We start from the raw sequence: 22,282 nt of genomic DNA, 5'->3' as shown, positions 1-22,282 counted from the left end.
AACTCCTAACCCTATGGACCATAGCTAACGTTTATATAAACCCATCTGGTCGATAAACTACACGGTATACCGTGTAGATACTGTATATAATGCTCACAAAAGCCTGATGCGTGATGTTAAAATGAACACAGAAGTGTTTTGAAATACCCCTTTTATTGCAAAAACAAAAAAATATAGCCAACTATACACTAACAACTTTAGCCTAATTATTTGTTGTGCAACAGTGGCTGAAAATGACATTTTAAATGCAATGCATTCTTTTTATTTGCTGGAAAATCTGTTCTTTTTGGCAAATAACATGTGAAAACTATTAATTAGGCATTCATTTTTTTTATGTTGTTTTTCTTGTACTTAATAAGTGCTAAGCAAACAACACAGTAAGATAAATTACAGCATGTAATTTACCACTGGCAACTCACACTGGTACACAGTGATTCTCATTGTTATGAAACTTGAAGACACCTGCTGATAAAATGAAATAGTAGTGCGTAATAAAATATGGAGATTCTATAGTTTCTGTAATCACACTAGCAAACATAGGATGAAATGACATTGATCAAAAGTGAGTGGATGCCTATGGTTTTACATATTGAGACTTTTGCACTAGGTCATGACTCTTGACAGAATATCAGTATTTTGATCATACTAAATGTGCCTCAAAAGATCTTTTCTAAACAAAAGAAATTTGATTTCCCTCAAATGTAGGCATTGCCAGATTACAGCCCCGCAAATACATGCGCACACACAGATACATACACACACACACACACACACCCCCACACACACACACACACACACACACACACACACACTCTTTACTCCAAGTGAACACGAGGCACAGTCTCTCCAGTACTCAAGTCTTTCCAGCAGTCTGAGGTCGTCCTGTACAGTGTACCTGGCTGACACCATTTTGTTTAGGCAGGCTTATGTATAGTATATGATCTCTGGTATCTGCCCATCTTCCACTGAAGTACCATTGTTATTTCCAGGCGAGCTGAAGAAGAAAAATGTTGTCTTGGTCCCCGTTGCTGATTCCTGGCTCACTTTCTTCAACCCTTTGGTGCCATAATGGGAGTCGGGGCCCTGCGTATAAGAGCATTCATTGCACTTGGTCAGTGGTGGACAAGTGTAGATACTATATACGGTAGATACTAGTGGAGTCAAAAGTCAAATGTTTGTAGTGTAGTGGAGTGAAAGTCAAGTATCCAAAAAATAAAAAGTACAGAAACAGTACTCAAGTAAATGCACGTCATTAATGTCCCCCACTGGGGGTCCGTACGCTTTTCCGACCCACCAATAGTCCGACATGCGGAAAACGACCGGATTAAGATTGGTGAACATGCGTTAAGGTTGGCTACCGGGTTAAGGTTGGCGAACATGCGTTAAGGTTGGCTACCGGTCTCGGATTAAGGTTGGCGAACATGCATTAAGGTTGGAGAACATGCATTAAGGTTGGCGAACATGCATTAAGGTTGGAGAACATGCATTAAGGTTGGAGAACATGCATTAAGGTTGGCGAACATGCATTAAGGTTGGAGAACATGCATTAAGGTTGGCGAACATGCGCTGCTCCGTGCTTGTGGTTAAGTTGGGGTTTGAGGTAGTTTGTCGTTGTCTGGTCAGAACTTAGTACTGCACAACTCCACTGCTATTCATGCATTTCAGAGTATACAAAATCACTGGAGCTCAATTAGGTGCCATGGAGTTTAGGTCTATACAGGTCCTCCCTACAATCAAACACTAGTAGGTTGTTAAATAAATAACCTTTATCTTGCTGAATGTTTGCCAATTAGTGAAATCACCCAGGGCAGTGTAGTGGTGGGGCCTGAATGAAATGCATCCTCATCCATGGCACTTCATTGATCCCACTACAGCAAATACTAACCTTTAAAGTGGCACAAGCTGTGTAGCTGACATTGGGTAAGATCTCCACAGGTTCTTTAAACATTACTCTGAATGTATTTGCTGTGCCGTCGCAACTGAAGCCTGTGTCATTCTGTCCAAGTGTTAGGCTTTTGTCACTCTCTATGATCTACATAAAAAAGAGAAAAAGGACAATTACTGAATGGATAAACAAACTTGCATATGAATCTTTTATCTTTAACACACAGTGACATTTAATTTACCTGTATGTTGACCTGATAGTCAGTGGGCCCATGTATTGAACCATAGAGGCCAAATCCCACTATTGATATTCTTCTATTAACATTGAATCTGCAGAGACAAAGTAGAAGAGATTGTCAGCACTATTGCATGTTAGCCATATTAGTCAATGACATTAAAGCACTGGCTCTCAACGTTAGGCCCGGGGACCACCAGGCATCCAAATTTACTCTTACAGGTCTGTAACTCCGAGAGTGTACAAATGGAATCAAATGGACCCTTATGGGTCCATTTCTACACTCTCAAATAAACACTGAGGATTTTACAGTGTACATTGGATGGGATCCCTGCATTAAAATGAGCTAACCATGATAGGGCAATGAGTCTCACCTGATCCTGTCACTGGTACCACTGTACCCCCAGCGACTCTCAACCTGCTGGAACCTATTTATACTGCATTCCTTTCCCCTGAGGCAGCAGCGAGGTCGGTCATTGTAGTCTACGCGCGGTTTGGGGTTTACTGTAAAGTGTAAAAACAGATTTACCACCTCCCGATCGAACAATATTCCAGACTGGGCAGGCCCTGTTGCACAAGAAAAAATGTCAAACTGATTGTTTTCTTTGAAGTTTTTCTTTTGGACAAATCAGACACATGAAAAATAACACAGCACAGGAATACTTTAATGAATGTCCACACAAGTAGATATTTACGAGGGCAAGATTTATACATTTTAATAAAGAAAATAAGTGTAAAAAAAAAAAAGGTTTTCACTTGGGTTTTACATGTTACCTGCAGCAAACTCCTCTACAGTCATGAGTGGAAAGCGGATGAGTTTGAGTGCTTTTCCTAGAACCTTCTGTTTGTTCTCTGAGGTCAGGGGAAGCTGTTGCCTGTAACATTCAGCATCTGCCCAGCGCACCACTGCCCCAAACAGACGGTTCTCGCGAATGCCCAGGGTGTCTCTTTCCAGCACCGCACACAAGGTGTCTGCACATGCAAACGGACAAACAAAAATGTGGACCGATTAAGAACTTGGGAGTACTTTTTCAGCAAGACAAACATCTGGTGATAGCCATTTACATACCTAGGTCAATATCAGTAAAGCCCTCTGCGTTTATGGCATCAGCGGTGCTTTTGTCAATTGTATCCAAGCAGAGGCTGGCAAGCTGAGGTTCATCAAATAGCCGGGCCTGTGGTGACGATACAAAAGGTTTTATTTTTATTTTTAGAACAACAAGTCAAATACTTTCACTGTGCTAGATTTTGTAAAGCAGTCTGCTTTAAAATGTTTTTTAGTATTTCAGCAGATTAAATCCTTGGGTTCTTGCTCCCTTTAGCAGCACACCTAATTTGAGAAATTGTATTTATTTTATCCATCAGATATTTTGTGTTTCGTTGTAGCCCACTGTGTTTCAATATGGTGGACTGGACAAAGCTAGGTTTAAAAGAGCAACCGTTTTCTTTTTTAGATTGTCGAGTGATGTGAAGACCCAGACTGTGGAGTTGCAATCATATTATCATAACATATATATATATATAAATATCATACATGGAGTGTTACTGCCATCTAACGGCTGTTTGGGAAGTGCACGGTAAAGGTTCCTGCGCCTGCGCCAAACTTGTTTTGCTTAGTGTGGAAAAGTATCCGGTGGAGATCAGACCTGGAATTGGTACGTACAGTAAATATATATCTATATAACGTTGTTTCCAAATATCCCATATAAATAGTCATACGATCGATAGCATGCTGTGATCATGATCAATCTGTTCTGTATCCTACAGTTAAATTACCTGCTGCTGCTACCTGCTGCAACTACCGACTGAACTACAACAGAAATATAGACTAGTTTACTAGGCCAAAGCAAGGCGCTTATATTACACAGACTGGCACGTTGTATTTTCCTTCTCCAGTTTAGTATCAGGGTTTATTCTGTATGTGTATATTGTGTATGAGTGAGTGCGTGAAAGGCATAAAAAGTAAAAAGACACGTCATCTGTTTGTTTGGTTTTGTATAGCACAGTGAAAAGTAACAGCCGAGTGGTTTCCATATACTTATGTCTGACCATCGGACGCCTTACGGAGGGATCACACTCCCAAGATAGGTGATTTTATAGCCCTGTTTTGGTAAATTCCGTACAGTAATTTAACAACCTGGTATACGGTAACCTTGTATAACCAGCTGTTATTTTGCATCCGTAAAGTACGGTGATAAAAGCCAGTCTGTGCGCCAAGGGGACGGTGGACTAGCTCCGTTCTTTGTCAGGGAAAAGGGTGCCTTGAAACCGTCATTGGAATTTGGTCCGTCGGGAGCCGATGCTAACCTCGCTGGAAGGAGGAGATCGGGACGGACGACCGGGTGACGCAGGGCCTGCTCAACAAAGACGAGGAGGAGCACCATCGCTACGGAGAGGACGCACGGGAGGACTGCATTATTGTGCCTGGTGGTTGCGGCTGTAAAAAACGCTGTCAACCATCCAACGACCGTGTCTTTGTGGTGATGCGCAAATGATGATGATGGGAGTTTACAATAGGCACTGCTAAGTCCATTCAAGCTAACGTTGTTGATGAAAGTGCTTAAATAGACATTGCAAGTCAAATCGAGCTATCATTGTTGCTGAAGTGCTATAGACATTGCAGTCAAATCAAGCTAACATTGTTGCTGACAGTGCTTAAGACTATAGACATTGCTAAGCTCACTTGCTAATGCTAAAAACATTGTTGCTGGCTGCCATCTTGACTACCACGGAGGAGACGCCCACTAAGGTCAGTTTTGAGTGACGTCATCGCCGCCATTTTGTGTGACACGTAGTAGACGCACGTAAACAACGGCGCTGCGTGTTGTGCGCCGAAACGACCACAAGGTGTCACTCTTGTGCCACTGAGGAGTAGTGACATTTTGTGGCAAGCATTACAGGCAAACCAAAGCATTGTACTGAATACACACTAACTGTTGTCATGGCGTCTTTAGATGATGTGAAGAGCCAACGCTCTGTCGTTCAGAGGGATTTAACCAAGGGTTTGAACAAAATTGAGAGGGGTTTTGATGAGCTCACAGAGGATGCAATGGCAAATGAACAGTTGAAGCTTGTATCATTACATGAGGCACTCTGGGTTGTCACAGAGGATTATTTAGCCATTCTAGACGACATTCCACTTGACGCCAGGGGCACTGACCATGATAATGTGGTGGATGGTGTGAAACAGAAGGCTGACAGTAGCAAGCAGAGGTATGATAGCATAATGCAGAAGCTCAGGGACACGTTATGGATTTCCACAGTGGCAGCCAGGTATGCAAAGGTCAAAAATAGACTAGAATCTGACCTGGCTAGTGCCACCCAGGAACAGGATGCAACTCAGGGACATTATGACATGATGCAAGATGTCCTGAGTGCTGATCTCGCTGATCTTGGTGGGGTGGTAGATAAGTGGGCCTACTATGTTCCTAAAATTAATGGTGCTGAAATGCGGGAAACCCTTGAGGACTTGGACCGTGAGGTGAAGAAGGTTCTGAGGACATTAAAGGGCCAGGCACGGGGCGGCATGGGAGGGTCACCAGCTCCTGGGCGACGGGTCCGGCTGGGGCCACCAGCACCTAGCTTTGGCCTTACACCAGCTGTCAACGTGGCTACTGGACGACCCGCACCCTCTGCACCGGCTGTCAACGTGGCTACTGGACGACCTGCATCGGCTGTCAACATGGCTCCTGGACCACCCGCACCCTCTGCACCGGCTGTCTACGCGGCTCCGCCAGGATACGGGGTTCTGCCGGGCGCAGTACCAGCAGCGCCACCGCAAGTTCAACAGGCTGCTGCGGTGGCTGCCGCAATGCCAAGGCTAGCCATTGCTCCGATGGCTCTTCCCAAGTTCAGCGGCGACAGAAGGGGCTATTTTCGTTGGAGAGAGGAGTGGCTCAGACTGCAGGGAATGGCTGACCCATCAGGGTCCCCTGATCTGCTGCTGTATCACTTGCGGGACAGTATAGCTGTCGCGTTGACCAACGAACTCAGGCTGGGCTATTGTTACACTGCACAGGACATTTTCAATGTACTGGATGACCGATATGGCGATGTTTCGCAAATTACGGAAGACATTATAATGGAGTTGCAGGAGCTGCCAGTAGTGCGAGAAAACCAGCCAAAGGAGACATTACACTTAATTCACGAAGTGGAACGAGCTGTACTGGACCTGACTGCTTTGAGGTGCGCAGGCGCTATTAACAATCCTTTAGTAGTCCGTACATTGGAGAGCAAGTTGCCAAACTATTTGCTCGACCGGTGGCTTGCACACAGTTGTGACCCAGTGAACGGGGTCAACGCACTAAACCGGTTTGACAGATTTTTAGCATTTCTGGTCAGCCAGAAAACTATTCTTGTGCGGCGAGAGCAACTACAGCCCAAGCGACCGGTTCCTGCCAAGACGGGTGGGCCGGTACCTTCTCCCGGCAAGTCAACAGGAAGAAATCAGCACGAGCAGCGAGCGTACACCAAAGCATCGATGAGCGAGGGGAAGGCGCATGGAGAGAGCTGCTCATCGCAAGGTTCCTGTGTGGTCTGCGGGGAAGAAGGACACTCGGGGCAATTGTACAGGTGCAGATCTTTCCGCAAGGCCAGCGTGGCTGAAAAGAGAGAATATGCCAAGAAGACAAAGGCGTGTTTTAAGTGCTTGGGCCCTAAGCATGATGGAGCCTGCAAACAGAACTTTCTATGCAGAAAGGAGGAATGTAAGAAGGGGGAGGCGTCATGCGACCATCACTACATGCTCTGTCTCAACAAAGCACCATTGCCTAGTGACACTTATGCAGCAAAGAGCGGGAAGGAAGGCACCACCAAGGCGGTGCAGAAGAGGAACGCTCGAGGCCCTACGGAACAGCAGGAGGCTGCACTGGCTGCAGCGAAGCTGACGGATGAGCAGTTGGAAATCATACGCAAGGCTTTTTCCAACAAGACTACTGCGTGTGTGGACAAGGATAAGTCAAACGACGGCCCAGTTCTTTTCATGTTGCTTGATGTTACAACGAAGCGAGGGGACTGGGTGGGGGCGTTAATAGATCTAGCATCTGACACAAACTATGTCACGCACCAAGCAGCCGAGAGACTTGGTCTCGAGGGAGAGCCCGTCACACTTCTCGTGCATGGAGTGGGTGGGATGACAACGAAAGTTGAAACGAAAAAGTACTCTGTGGGCCTAAAGGTGGGGACGAAGAGAGGAACGTGGAGTAACCATGACATGTTTTGTTATGGGTTGGATGAGATCGCACGGGTCGGCTACACAGTGGACTCGGAGAGCCTGGAGAGATTTTTCCCGGGTGATGTGAAGTCAGGCGACCTGCGGCGCCCAGACAGGGTTGAAATGCTCATCAGTGCGCGGGAGGGTAGACTAGCTCCTCAACGGATGAGGAGACACGGGGACTTGATTCTCTGGGAAGGTCCTCTCGGAAAATGTGTGAGTGGAGCCCATCCAGAGCTGTCGGAGTTGGTCGAGAGAGCGACCTTAACCCAAACTCTTTGCGCCTGGACTATGAGAGCAGAGGCCATCGCGATCAAGGTTCCCCGTAGTGGTCCAGGACAAGACCCTGCAGTTGCTCAGACTATGGCTATCTCCAACGCTGAGGTTCTGAAATGGCTTGAGTGGGACAGTATTGGGGCCGCCTGTGATCCTAAGTGTGGCGGCTGCCGGTGTGGGAAATGTGCGCCTGGAGGGAAGGAGATGTCGTTGGCCGACGAGAGAGAGCTCGAGGTCATAAAGAGCGGCTTAACCTACCGACTGGAGGACGCGCACAGCAAGGAGCCACACTGGGATTCCAGCTATCCCTGGAAAGAGGACCCATCCACACTTCCCAACAACCGCAGAGCAGTTGAGGCCACGTTTAGGAGGTCCGAAAAGCGCCTTGAAAAGGACACAGTGTGGAAAGAGGCTTACAAACGGCAAATGCAGGACATGCTAGACCGGGGAGCTGCTGTTCTACTGTCGCAGGCTGAAATGGATGAATGGAAAGGAGCTGTGTGGTGGATAAGCCACCTTGTAGCTCCCAACCCACACTCCACCTCCACACCAGTACGGATCGTGTGGAATAGCAGTCAGGAGTTCGAGGGAGTGAGTATGAACAGTATTCTGCTCAAGGGTCCGGACGTATTGAACTCGATACGTGCCGTGCTGCTGCGGTTCAGGGAAGGGTTGCACGCAGCCATTGGGGACATCTCCAAGATGTATAACTCTGTGTGGTTAGAGGAGCAGGAAGTGCACCTTCACCGGTTCCTCTGGAGAGACTCACCAGCGGAGGAGATCAGAGACTACGCCGTGGTGAGAGTTAACATGGGAGACCGACCGTCGGGCGCCATTGCACAGGTGGCAATGCGCGAGACAGCCTGCTTGCCCCAGTTCAGCGACCGAGCAGAGGAGAAGAGCATCATCATTGAGAACTCTTATGTGGACGACATTTTTGCCTCTCATAATGATCCCAAAAGACTGGAGGTGATTCTGGAGGGGGTCACAACCATTCTGGCGGCCGGGGGTTTCCATCTGAAGCCCTGGGTACGGTCCGGCCACAGTGGGAGGGGAGCAGAAGGACCTTCCAGGCCTGAGACATTGTTGTTACCCAACCAGATGCGGGAAGAGGACAACAAGGCCTTGGGGGTGGGGTACCATGTTGCAGAGGACAGACTGTTCATCATGATGGGAATCAACTTCTCCCCAAGAAAGGCGAAAATGCGGGTCGCGGAGGACCTAGTCGAAGGAGAAGTGGAGGAAAAGACACCTGACCCTCTCACGCGCCGCACGCTTCTCAGTCAGGTGGCAGGGCTTTATGACCCCATCGGCCTCGCTACGCCGATGAAGGGTGTCATCTTGGTGAGGAAGGCGTTTCAGGCGGCCGGACAATTAGTCAAGGACACATGGGATGCCCCGCTACCTGACGAGCTGCGACGTAAAGCAATCGTCCTATTCAAGGAATATGCCCGTTTGAGTTTAGTCACTTTTCCCAGGTGTATCATGCCTCCCGGACCGGTGGGCAAACCCTGGGGGATCACATTCTCCGATGGGAGCTCGGAGTCATACGGTGCTGTGATGTACCTACGCTGGGAAACCGAGAACGGGACCAAGGTGCGTTTGGTGGAGTCAAAGGCCAAGTTGGCTCCACTAGACCAAAAGGGTGACGCTGTGAAGGCAGAGATCTGCGGGGCCGTCTTCGCCTCTCGGCTAAGACAGTTCATGGAGAAGCAGAGCCGTCTGGAGATTGAACGATGGTTCCACCTGATTGACAGCCAGACGGTGTTAGGGGCCATACAACGTGACAGTTATGGTTTCCAATCATTCTTTGCTAACCGGGTGGGAGAGATCCAGAAGGCAGGCCCGGTAACTGACTGGTGGTGGGTCTCAGAGAAGGATAACATAGCTGACCTCGTCACAAGAGATGGGTGTTCTCCTGAGCAGCTGGGCGAGGACTCTGTGTGGCAGAACGGTCCTGCTTTCCTAGCCAAACCGCTCTGTGAATGGCCTATAAAGTCCGCTGCAGATGTAGCTGCTGCATCAAGAGAAGAGGTGAGGACGCTACAACGGAAGGCGTTCTCTGCAGTCACCACCAGAGCGCAGGCAGCACGACAACGACAGTGCAGTGACAAAGTTGCTTCTCCAGTCAGCGACGGAGAGTCAACAGTTGGTGACACTGGGTCTGCGCCCAGAACGGATGTGGGATCTGCGCCTGTAGGAGCTGTCGATGGGCTGCAGAAGTTGTGGGGCAAAGGGCTCGTGGATCAAGTGGACTTGACGAAAGACCGCCCTCTGTCGTTCTTCTGTGGCGTTGTGGGCTTTGTGCGAAGATTCCTCCATATGTTGCGCGACAAGACCAACCATCATGTACGGTGGGGGGCTGTGCTGTCGAGCAAGGAGCGCAAAGCGGCATTCAGGGACTTATGTCTTGCTGCCCAAGAAGGTGTATCATTCCCCACAAGCACCCTCAATCGCTTGGTGGTGGGGAGAGACCAGGCTACAGGCCTGTGGATGTGCCGTGGTCGCATCCAAACCGCGAGCACGAGTGATGGCATTCCCCTGATTCCGTATGGAACGCGGCTTAGCACCCTCCTGGCCGAGGAGGCACACCGCATCAACCATGAGGGGGTTGCTGGAACAATCTTGCGGATAAGGAGGAAGGCTTGGATTGTACAGGGGCCACGAGTCGCACGCCGGGTGATCGACCAGTGTTTGGAGTGCCGGAAGAGGAGAGCTGAGTTAAGTTCTCAAGTAATGGGTGATCTCCCGGTGGAGCGCACAAACCCAGCACGTCCTTTTGAATACACTGCATTGGATTTGTTCGGGCCATACACCGTGAGGGACTCTGTGAGACATCGTGTAAAAAAGAAGGTCTGGGGTGTGGTTTTTTTTGTTGCATGGCCTCGCGGGCCATTCACGCGGACTTGGTTGTTGACCTGTCCACTGAGGGATTTCTCCAGACCTTCCATCAGTTCACGGCTCTTAGAGGCCATCCACGCAAGCTGTGGTCTGACCCGGGGACCAACTTCGTAGGGGCAAGACCTGCACTGGTGGACCTCTATACATTCCTGGCGACCATAGACAAAGATATGGTCCAACACAGAGCGGCGGTGGCTGGGATCGACTGGAAGTGGAAGTTCAGCCCAGCAGATTCACCTCACCGCAACGGGGCAGCGGAGGCAGCTGTCCGCATCATTAAGAGAGCACTGAGCAGTGTGGGAGAGGCTGAAGACCTGACGGCGTTCGAATTCCAGACTCTTCTCTTCCTTGCTGCAAACCTCTCTAATGAGAGACCGATTGGTGCCCGGACTCAACTCCAGGAGGAGTCCGTGGACATCGTTACGCCCAACTCGCTTCTGTTGGGGCGTGTGGATCCAGAGGGAGATACTCGAGGCTTCGACTTCCCAGCTTATCCTTTCAGTTGTTTGCGAGCAGTCCAACTGGAAGTGGATAAGTTCTGGAAGAAATGGAGTCAGCTGGCAGGTCCTCACCTCTTCGTCAGGCAGAAATGGCATGTTTCGTCCCGGAACGTGTCTGTCGGCGACGTGGTGTGGATAGCGGACCAGAATGCGCTGCGAGGCCGGTTCCGGCTGGGCCGGGTCGTGGAAGCAATTCCAGATGGTCGAGGTATCGTCAGGGACGTCAAGGTGCAGACTTGCCCTTGCGCGCCCATCAGCTGGTCCCAGGTGAAGAAGGACGAGGTGTCGTGGCAAACGACCATTCTTCATCGCGATGTGCGGAGGCTGGTAGTCCTCATTCCGTCAGAAGATCAACAATAAGTTGATTGACTAAAGACTAAAGACAACAAAAGACTAATGGCTGTGTTTGTTGTGTGAGTCCAGCACACTATTAGGCTTAAGTTTTTCTTTATTTGTAGCCACTTTTTTGTTTGTTTGCAAGACCTTTCAAGTGGCTGTGTTGAATGTTTATTTGTGTGCCTAGTTATATTTTTAAATAGTTAGGACCTTTTTAATACTTTTGTATTTGTGCGTATTAGCTACAGTATGTGTGGCCTGTTCGTTTACAACACAGTCCAAGTAGGAGGTGTGGAGTTGCAATCATATTATCATAACATATATATATATATAAATATCATACATGGAGTGTTACTGCCATCTAACGGCTGTTTGGGAAGTGCACGGTAAAGGTTCCTGCGCCTGCGCCAAACTTGTTTTGCTTAGTGTGGAAAAGTATCCGGTGGAGATCAGACCTGGAATTGGTACGTACAGTAAATATATATCTATATAACGTTGTTTCCAAATATCCCATATAAATAGTCATACGATCGATAGCATGCTGTGATCATGATCAATCTGTTCTGTATCCTACAGTTAAATTACCTGCTGCTGCTACCTGCTGCAACTACCGACTGAACTACAACAGAAATATAGACTAGTTTACTAGGCCAAAGCAAGGCGCTTATATTACACAGACTGGCACGTTGTATTTTCCTTCTCCAGTTTAGTATCAGGGTTTATTCTGTATGTGTATATTGTGTATGAGTGAGTGCGTGAAAGGCATAAAAAGTAAAAAGACACGTCATCTGTTTGTTTGGTTTTGTATAGCACAGTGAAAAGTAACAGCCGAGTGGTTTCCATATACTTATGTCTGACCATCGGACGCCTTACGGAGGGATCACACTCCCAAGATAGGTGATTTTATAGCCCTGTTTTGGTAAATTCCGTACACAGACAAAGAGATCTATCTCGTACAGTTTGACATCCAATCACACCCTGGCTTGTTCGTTTGAATGTGAACTCTAAAACCCATATCAGGACACAGAAAATAGTGATGTCAAATATATTCATCTCAATTGCAACTGTGCAGTGATAGCAAAGATAGGGACATTTATTTAGTAATACTTTCTGACAAACCTCAAATGATGTGTCTTTTCCGACCAATACTGAACTGAGAAAAATAATGGTCAAGGAACTGAAACTGATTATGTGTGCACGAGATGAGTTGATCACTATTTTGCCACTGAAAGGAAACAAGAAGATTTTTTCTTCTGTCGTTTGTGGACTTCGTAACAAAACTGAACCTCCAACGTTTAAACTCGAATCCATGACTGACAGCACCCCAGCCATGAAGGGCTGTGCTCACAAAGCTCAGATTTCCCCCATGCCTGGCCAAAAAGCGGCCAAGTAGCTTGCATGCCTGAAAACATTAGATCTTCCAACCCTGGTACAGTACAGGTACAGTATGAAAGACGTTTACCTGAGTTAGAAGCATGAATGCATTGTCAGCTCTGAGATGTTTTGTGAGGAATTCTACACAGTGCCCCTCCAGTGCAGGTACCGCATATTTCTTAGCCGTGTACAGAGTTGTCATCACAGTCTCCGGACCTATGTGAATCTCGTCAGAATACAGAAACCTGGAGCGAAGGAAAAATTATGGATAACACATTTACAAGTGTGGGTGGATGGTAGGCCTGTCACAATGACATCACCTGATTGCAAATATTTGAGACATGCACAATTATTTAATAAATCGTCATAATCGTGAATCGTTTCCACATTGAAGAATGTCGATACATTTTCAAACAATAGCAAAAATATCAGATGTGTAGCAGTGCGTTGTGAGCTTCACTATTATTGTTTTAATAAAATGTTATTAATGTCAGTCATTTCTTTGTATATTTATTTGTTATATATCCCAACTCTTGCAACTTGTCCAACCTAGCCGCAATTTACATCACTAGAATTTTTTAATAATGGGTTGAATCTAGAGTTGCAATACTCCATTGACAGCCCATTGATCAAATTGAAATTTCTGATCTGCTTGAATTAAACAACGTTAACATTGAAGCCGTCGGGCAAGCTTGAATTATCATCTTTCAATCTGCAGTGTTTGTTTCATAAAAATCCATCGTAGATATGTTATGAGCTACTTTCTGCTAAGAAATTCCATGCAGAGTTGCAGTGATACTTTTAAATGTTGTAGTTTGGAAGCACTCGTTTTTATTAACGGGTCGTGCTGCTGCTTCCTGCATTATGTGCAAATTCAAAACAGGTCACCTCACCTGCACAGATTCTCTTGACAGAAAGTATGTCTATGGTGGATTTTTATGAAATACTTTTCATGTGACCACCGCACTGACTATAGGTGCGCTACCCGAACAAAATAAAGGTAGTGGGTCGCAGGGACAAACGCAGGGACAAACGTTTCGGCTATCCAGCCTTCATCACTGATTTTTATGAAACAAACGCTTTGCAGATTGAAAGAGGGTATCATTCACGGTTACCCTGCAGCTACAATGTTGGTGAGTTTAACGTCGTTTAATACAAGCAGATCGGAAATTCGATTTGGATGAATGGCCTGTCAATGAAGGGTATTGCAACTCTGGATTAATCCCATTATTTAAAAATCTAGTGTTTTGGAACTTGCAAATTGCGGCTATGTGCAACCTTTGTTTACGGAGCCTAAAAGCCAAACAGAAATCTTGTGACTTTAATTTACATGTTCTAATGTTAATGTTAATTAAATGGTTTATCGCAATAATTTCTGTGACAACTAATCATGACACACAGTTACACCTGGCCTGAGCTAGAAGACTACACACAGTACAGATCTGTTGTACATCAAGTTGCATGCAATGACAAATCAGTCATCCCCACAGCCCACACACACTCGAGAGCCCCAGTCATGCCAGTAATCTGCTCTTCTGTCTTGTAATAGCATGCCAAATCTACAATAATTTGTGAGGGCATAATGAATATTATGTCCTGTGTGCATCGATTAACTCGTTGCACAGTGTGCAGTATACTCACACCCCGCTGTTTAAAGACACCTCACAAATCTGTATAGCAATTTGCAGTTTTTAATACATGGTACTCACTGCAAGGTAAGTTTATTTGTATAGTACATTTTCAACACAAGACAATACTTTCAAGACAAGAATTGCCAAATATGTTGATGAATTGATTGAGTACAAACATGAGCAGACCTTGATTGTAGGCTACTGTAGTTGCCTGTCCATGCAAACTGTCTCTCAATCAATCTATCCATCCATCAATCGGTTATTTTGGCGAAGAGCTTTGGTGTGTAGAGTAAAACAGAGCGTACCAAGTACAATCAATCAACTTTATTTATTCAGACTCAGGTCAATTGCATCTGATCTCCGTTTTAGATGGTCTTTAGTAAGTGGTTAATTAAATCATACCAACCTGAGCAAGGCAAGAAAAGCTGCCGGCTCCACGTCGGGCAGTTCAATCTCAGCCGAGGTGGTCGCCATCCCCCCGTTGAACATGGCATCGAACACGGCGCTTCCAGCGGCCAGGACGAACTTGTGGGCTGGTATCCTCTGGGCCTGTCTGGCTTTGCCCACGATAAACCTAACGTCACTGAGGAGTTCGTTATTGAACAGAAAGGCGAAGCGCTCCTTCAGGGAGCTCTTGGTGGCCTGCCAGTTGTACATGGGCTCCCGGTGGAGGCCCTGCATCTGCGCCGGAGAAGGGGAAATGGACGCCGGGGCAGGAGGCAGATTGCAGGGCGCCGTAGCAGCAGCATTCCGACCCGCTCCGGACTGCGCCAAATTGGATGCTTGTTGTTGTCCTTCGAGATTCGACGCCACTCGGCCGCCGCCGCCACCTGTCGCCATCCTACACTTCCACTCACTCGGCTCTTGTGGCTGTATCGAAAGAAAATTGAGAAATGGGTGCAAATGGATGCATATTTACGGTCCTTCGGGAGGCTTCGTCATGAGTGAGGGCCGTCGTGCGTGTGTTGTTGTTGGATGTTTACTTGCTAGCTGAGCTCTCGTCTATACTCCAGAAATGACGTGCACTTCCGCAGCTTACACCTTCCTGTGTGGACGGACTTCTTCTTCTAAACCCTTCTACTTCTAACTTTAAGCTTTTGCTGCCACTTGCTGGTAGCTCCTGAAGTTGGAAAACGTTATGTAGTTATGTTCCGCCTCAGTCAGTCATTACTCATCATTATGCACTTTGTTTGCACTTTGTCTGTTTTCTTATTTCATCTGACTGCACTGGCAGTGTTTAGGCTGGGTTTACAAAGGGAATGTCCTTTGAACTAGCCTAGGCATTCTTGTATCTGTTTATGACATGGATACATAAAGTGTGTGTGTGTGTGTGTGTGTGTGTGTGTGTGTGTGTGTGTGTGTGTGTGTAACATAACTGTACCCATACTGTTTGTGTCCTTATGCATTTTCCTTTTAAAGTGTGGACCAAATAAAATAATTCAAATGTGTGGGCGGGGGGGGGGGGTAAAGATTATGTTTTTGCCCCTGTCTGTTTTTTGTTTAGTTATTTTGTCTGTCTGTCTGTCTGTTTGAGGCTAAACAAACTGCTGAAACGATCAGTGCCACATTTATTGTAGGCCTACAGATGTGCATGATGTGCTCACAGTGGGCCAAATTTACCTCAGAGTCTTGCACACATTTATTTCCTCCACATTTATGTTTGAAACATTTAACTTGATGGTTGGGTGAATGTATAGCACAGTCGCAACAGAGTAGCCTACTGTAGGTCAGCCTGAAAGCCTAATACCAGTCCGGTATCTCTCTTGGCTAAAATGGTCAAACTAATCCAATCTTGGCGTGTTATACAGTAAATGGTAGATCTTTGGCTTTAACACTAGCTAGCCCCATCAGCCCCATGTCCATGTGTGCAAGACTCTTGGGTGTAGCCTACTGTTAACACAAAGCTTCTATAGTGAGGCGGCATAGCTAACCTATCGTTAATTTTATGATAAAAGCAACAAATTTGGCAGAAGTGTACCAGTAGATATATTGGGAACAAATCTGGATATTGGGCCATCCCAAATTCTCATCCTGCATGGTGGGCATGCAGGGACGTAGCTGACCATTTGTTTGACTTACTCGTAGGATATTTGTGCTGCCCCCACTCCCGACGAGAGTGCTGCTATTCCTCATACAGATCGGCTATTTTCTCAGTTTGAGGGGACGCACACAGCAGTGAAAATTGTTATTTTGAGGGTTGGTTTGAAACTTTTGGCTTTTCTAGTCGTGTTACTCGTGTATGTACTTATTTCTGTGCAATCAGGCTGACCGAGCAGTCAGCTAATTGGGGTCGCATTTGGGTCACACACACACAGCCTGCCCTGCTCAGTTCACACGGGTGTAATTTTTACTTACTGTTTCACACACAAACACACAGACCAAAATATCTAATAACCTTCATGCATGTATGTAATTCATAATAATTGGCATATTCGTGTAATAAGGGATAATAATTGAATACAACACTCTCAAACAATAGGCAAATATTTATGGCACAATGGAACTGCACAGCCATTAACTGAATCACTGGTGACCCATTGTGCATAGGCTACATAACAGAGTCAGCTGGCACATTCTCACTCACAAAAGTAGAGTCCTGTGCACCGAAGAGCCTGCACCTTCTTGCACCTGTAGCACACATCCAAGTAGGCTATAAAGCTCGGTCTGGGCGAGCTGAATTCGCCCCGAGCCCTTCCAGACCTCCCGTTCTTATGACAGCGACTGGAGGTGTGGTTTTGAGGACAACTGCTTGAATTACTATTATTGTTCACACACAACAGAAACCAATGGATTATATATTTCAAGAGTGAGAGAATACAATAAAATGCCTAATCATTCTTCCTCCACACTGGGAGAAAAAAAGCATCTGAAAGTTTGATGGGGCATTTTTTACTCGTGAGTGCAGTTAGAACTTTTCCATTGCATCTTATGAGAGGAAGGGTTCTTCTGCTGCCGGTATGCGCTTGCATGCTGTTTCTTATCAGTACTGTGACATGCCTCTGCACTATACCTACAAGTGCATGTTATGCTGCATTCACAATTGACCAGTAGATGGCAATAACATACTATATAAAATGCACCATTGCACCCAGTCTGCAATGTAATGTTGCATAAATACCCAGGAATTTAAAAGATTTGACTTCAATGGTCAACTGACATTAATGAGACAAATCAGCTAATAAATATGGTGAGCTAGCTTTGAAAGCCCCTCATCAAGTTTAATGGAATGCTTTCTAACAAAATGTACAGGCAACTATGGCCGCCGCCTACCACATATAAGGCTCTCTTTTCGTCCATGCTACCACTCCTATAGACAGCTATGTGTGTCCCTGGGTCCGTCTGTCCCTGGATGTGTCCGAACATGAAAATAGCGTTTGGTTGGTTTTCACCACAAAGTGTCACTGTGTCACCTACACCACACACACACACACACACACACACACACACACACACACACACACACACACACACACACACACTAACTGTATATATGATGATTTCGGGTGTGACAGACAGTACAGTACAGTAAGTACAGTACAGTACAGTAGAGGGACCCCCTGGAGACCCCCACATGGAGTTGCACCACTCACTTCACACGGGTGTGATTTTTACTATTTTGAAAAACATTTTTGAATAGTAAAAATAGCCCATCTACAAGCTCACAACATGTCGATGTAGATTGGCCATTTTAATATTTCAAAAATGTTTTTCCAAATTGTAAAAAAGAAAAGTAGTTTAGGATAAGCGTTTAGCATAGACGAAAATAGAGCCTATATAGGCCTAATGCAGCCTGACAGCGTGGTGCGGGTTCGAGTCGCGATCCTGACGACCTTTGTTGCGTGTCACTCATTTCCCGTCTCTCACCTGAGAGCTGTTTGCTGTCAATCTCCACTGTGCAGAAAAGCCCCCAAAAATATCTTGGGCTAAAGGGTGTTGGTTGCTGCTTGCCTATCGGGCTGTCTCTTTAGTCGACTGCTAACGTACATGCCTTGTTGATACGAGGTCCCGAGTTCGCCTCCTGGCCAAGGCTACAATGATAACAAAATAATCAACAATTTCGACGTACAATACAGTATATGTGTGCCATACTGTTACACTACTGTACAATGTGTGACAGCAGAGTGTAATAGTAGTGTAACAATGTGTAATATGGGTGGGACGATATACCTCATATATCTGTGGCGATATTATACCCTCGATAATGATACTATCACGATATTTGATATATTGTGATATTGCAATATTCAATATGTTGAAAGAAATTTCATCAATGATAATCACGATATCTGTAAATGAAAAGAATAACCATAAAAGGCGAAAATCTGGAATTATGTCTTTATTCCAAAATCTTACTCCAGATTACTCCAGGTCTGCTCCACGTCTGCTCATGAGGGGCGAGACAACGCAAGCGTAAAAAAAAGCTCAATAGAAAAAGCTCAATAGTCAGTCTCCGGTGTGTGCATGAAACGAGAACGAGCGCGACAATTTCACGGGGCCGCGAATCCGCGATCATGTAAATAGTATACGCTTGCGTTGTCGCCCCTCGACTTCTCCGTGCATACAAAAGAAATGCAGTGTAACAGTTACAGAGTAGTGTAACCGCGTAGTGTAACAGTGTGTAACAGCAGTGTAACCGTAGTGTATATGGGGCATGCCTGTATGTCTATGCCTAGTACAGTTGAGACACAATACTGGTAAATGGTGCATTTACCCTAAGGTGCTTTACAGAGATTGTGCATTACATTCACCCACACACATTCACAGTTCACACACCGATGCCAGAGGAAACCATGCAAGGCACCAAACTGCACATTGGGAGAAATGAGGGGTTCAGTCTTTCTCAAGGACCCTGTATTTTGCGTGTCTTAAGTACCAGGTCTTATTACTTAACTTAAGACCTGGAGGCGTGGTCAATGCTCTTTGGCCACTCAGAATAGCCAAATGGCATTGATCACGCCTCCAGGTCTTAAGTTAAGTAATAAGACCTGGTACTTAAGACACGCAAAATACAGCCCTTTGACACTAACTCTGGGGGAGTCCGGGTTTGAACTGGGAACCTTGCAGTTCCCATCCGGTCACTCTACCCTTGAACCACAAGCCACCCCTCCCTGCAATCAATGACACATACTGCCTATTACACAGCCCTGGGTAGGCCAGTCGGCCTGGTGGGGACATGGATAGATTATTCAGTAATCAGTAATGAATTCCTGAAGAAGATCCCAGTGATCGAAACAGTGAATTAATAAACCAGTGGAGCTGAGTTATTCCTTATAGTGTGGACTCTATTTCTTTCTCTTGTACTGCCATTTGTCCAGCACCTGGTCTAGAGTGGATGTGCATGCTCTATTACCTTTGATAGTGCCTAGGGATACCTAGGGGTAATGCTCAAATATGTAGGCCCTTCAGCCTATACAGTAGGACTAACATAGCAGTTTTTGTATTGACTTGTGCTTTCGTTTGAAATGTACCCATTCTACATACTGTGAAATAAAAATGTCAATCAATCAAATCTGACTAACAGACCTGACACATATTTTTAAGATATTTCTTTTACATGCAGCAAATATAATGTAAATACTCTTGCAGACTTAGATACTCTTTATAGACTTAGACTGTAAGTCCTGTATGGTCAAATGTCTACATGCTTTCTTCACCCACGTAAGCCTTACAACTAGAGTAGTGTATTTTTGTTCTCACCCGACTGCCTGTTATGGGTAGGGGGACCCTAAAAGATAATTGAGTCTTAATCCATGAGGATAATATGCACTATGAGTTGCGGGCACCTTTCTTGTTTAGCGATAACAAAACATCTGGAGCAGATGGAAGACAGCTGTGTCCCCCACTGTGTCGAGTTGGTGTTTGCAGGAGTTATGCAAATATGCAGTCCTAATGATGACTTTGTTTAATTACCATGCATAGGGGCTCTATGAGCCTCACTCCAGGGCTCCTGGATCACTGGGTGCAGAACAAATGCCTTTTCATTTCAAATAGAAAATGTGGAAATTAGAAATTATTTGAAGTAGCTCTTAGAGGATCAGCCTCTGAAAGCAGTCTGAGCACTCTGCCACGTTCACTTATCACTCAGTGTTTTATATTGCTGCGAAGAAATTACACAGACAATTGAGTCACCCACTACAAGGAGGAAATCTGAGCAAAAATATTTATGCTATTCTATCATGCTATTCTATCATCCTCTTGAATTTGCTCATGTGATCAGCAATGTAAATAGTAGGCACATGAGTGATTATTAGAAGCTGATTTCCATCTGCACTGTGTTACACATCATACAGCTTGCAGCCTACAGAGAGCAAATCACTGGAAATTAGGAACTTAAATGATCACAACCGGATTTTAGAATTGAAAAATCAAAGATTTTGAAGTTTTGACCCCTTTAACCTAAAACATGAGATCACAAGTTTCATGTTAGCAACAGAAACAGATGACAGGCCAGCACAAGCCTTGGGCTGAGCATTGCGTGGGAAGATATAAATAGTGCTAGACTGAACATCAGACACAACCACATCTCAAAGCAATCTGCTTATCTCATCTGAAACTATTAATGGTTGTTTTTTAAACACATAATATATGCGTGTACAATATGTGCATTTACTTGCGTTATGTTGGTGTGTGTGCTCATGTGAGGCTACATATTTGCACAGTTGCATGACCCTTACAAAGCCATTGGGTTTCAGATTCAATAGAAAATGCAGTACATGAGCAATGCTTTCTTCACTCATGTCATGTCCTACATCAACTGGCTAGCCTGGGCCAACCTTATAGCGACTGCACTCCGACACCACATGTAGGTCGTCGATTGCTGCAGGGCTAGGGGGATGTGGTCTGTTTGTGCTTGCGTGCGTGTGTTGGAGGTGGTGGTGGGGGCTAATGCTTGCATTCAAGCGCATGTGTGCATGCACTTAGATGGGAGACATGGGAGCACTGATTGTAGAAGATGAGTTCATCATTGAGGACATGCCTGCCAGCACGCTGTCACATTGCATCACCACAAATGCACAACATGAGCCCCGACAGACCTAGCCAAGGGTACTCTCTCACTTGAGACAAGTCCCTTAGTCCCTCACCATACACAGTGTTGTTTATGTATATTTTTACACCGATTTAAATTAGCATGCAATATATTGTAGCAATTGTCTTTAATCTCTCTACAGCTGTATGCATTTGACTATCAGATAATGTGTTCCCTATGCTATTTCTATCTATAATATTATACAACTGAACTTATTTGTTTAGTCTCTCCTTAAGCTGAACAGCACAGTGACAAGATGTCACCAAGAGACAAATCTGTAAGCTGCTCTGTAGACAATTTATAAGTCCTAGGCAGATCCCTAGATCTACCAGGGAATGGGCACATTAACTGATCCAGAGTTGTAAGCCCAACATTTAAATGGTTTCATTTGGGTGTACACACATTTGGCGCACCCACAGTAATATCTCAAATACAAGATATATGACCCCACAAAAACAGCACTCAATGTCAGCACTGGTCAAGTGTCATCTGACAATGTCATAAATTCAAGTCTTTTTGCTTTGATTTCCAGCTCAGAGAAAGTTGTCTACTCTATACTGTATTTGTAGGTATATTGGCTTAACTATCCAGGATCATTGGCTGATCATACTAGCTGATGTCCACAACACGTCCGCCATAATCATCCACAAAGACACAACAATAGCATGTGTAAAATAACTCAACATACATGGTTGTCAGATACTGTACTAGAATACAGTAGTAGGCTATAGAACCCTCCTCCAGGGTATTATGTTGGTATTAAGAGAAGCAGATTCACTGCTGTGAATAGTGCACATCCGAGTAAGGAGGCTGCACCAGCATTAAGGCAATACTGTATCACCTGATAAGGCTGTGGGCTGAACACTTTTCTAGACTGATTAACACACAATATACATGTAGTTGGGA

General features: G+C 45.5%; 1 protein-coding gene across 2 annotated transcripts; it reads right to left on the bottom strand.

Annotated features, from left to right (window-relative positions):
- Positions 1-125: 125 nt before the first annotated feature.
- Positions 126-15,353, bottom strand: LOC308314133 (BTB/POZ domain-containing protein 1-like). 2 transcript variants are annotated; one of them, XM_080761551.1, is made up of 8 exons: positions 14,756-15,353; positions 12,807-12,963; positions 3,189-3,294; positions 2,894-3,091; positions 2,494-2,686; positions 2,127-2,214; positions 1,886-2,032; positions 126-1,083 (listed from the first exon to the last, which is right to left on the bottom strand). In XM_080761551.1, the coding sequence occupies exons 1-8, from the start codon at positions 15,187-15,189 to the stop codon at positions 925-927; spliced, it is 1,482 nt and encodes a 493-aa protein (XP_080617677.1). In that variant the 5' UTR covers positions 15,190-15,353; the 3' UTR covers positions 126-924. The 2 variants fall into 2 exon arrangements, with proteins under 2 accessions (XP_080617677.1, XP_080617678.1); XM_080761552.1 differs by having other exon boundaries at positions 2,494-2,623.
- Positions 15,354-22,282: the final 6,929 nt, after the last annotated feature.

This window comes from Protomyctophum bolini (genome assembly GCF_963924005.1).
Source record: "Protomyctophum bolini genome assembly, chromosome: 1".
NCBI classification, from domain to species: Eukaryota; Metazoa; Chordata; class Actinopteri; order Myctophiformes; family Myctophidae; genus Protomyctophum; species Protomyctophum bolini.
Note: the sequence above shows the minus strand (reverse complement) of the source record. Positions and strands in the feature narration are given on the sequence as shown.

What these genes read in the sequence shown, in the direction of transcription:
- LOC308314133 (XM_080761551.1), bottom strand. Translation starts at nt 15,189, where the DNA reads ATGGCGACAGGTGGCGGCGGCGGCCGAGTGGCGTCGAATCTCGAAGGA. An exon ending in GCTTTTCTTGCCTTGCTCAG is followed by an intron (nt 12,964 to 14,755) that starts GTTGGTATGATT and finishes CCTTCGCTCCAG; the next exon opens with GTTTCTGTATTCTGACGAGA. An exon ending in CAGCTTGTGCCACTTTAAAG is followed by an intron (nt 1,084 to 1,885) that starts GTTAGTATTTGC and finishes TCTTATACGCAG; the next exon opens with GGCCCCGACTCCCATTATGG.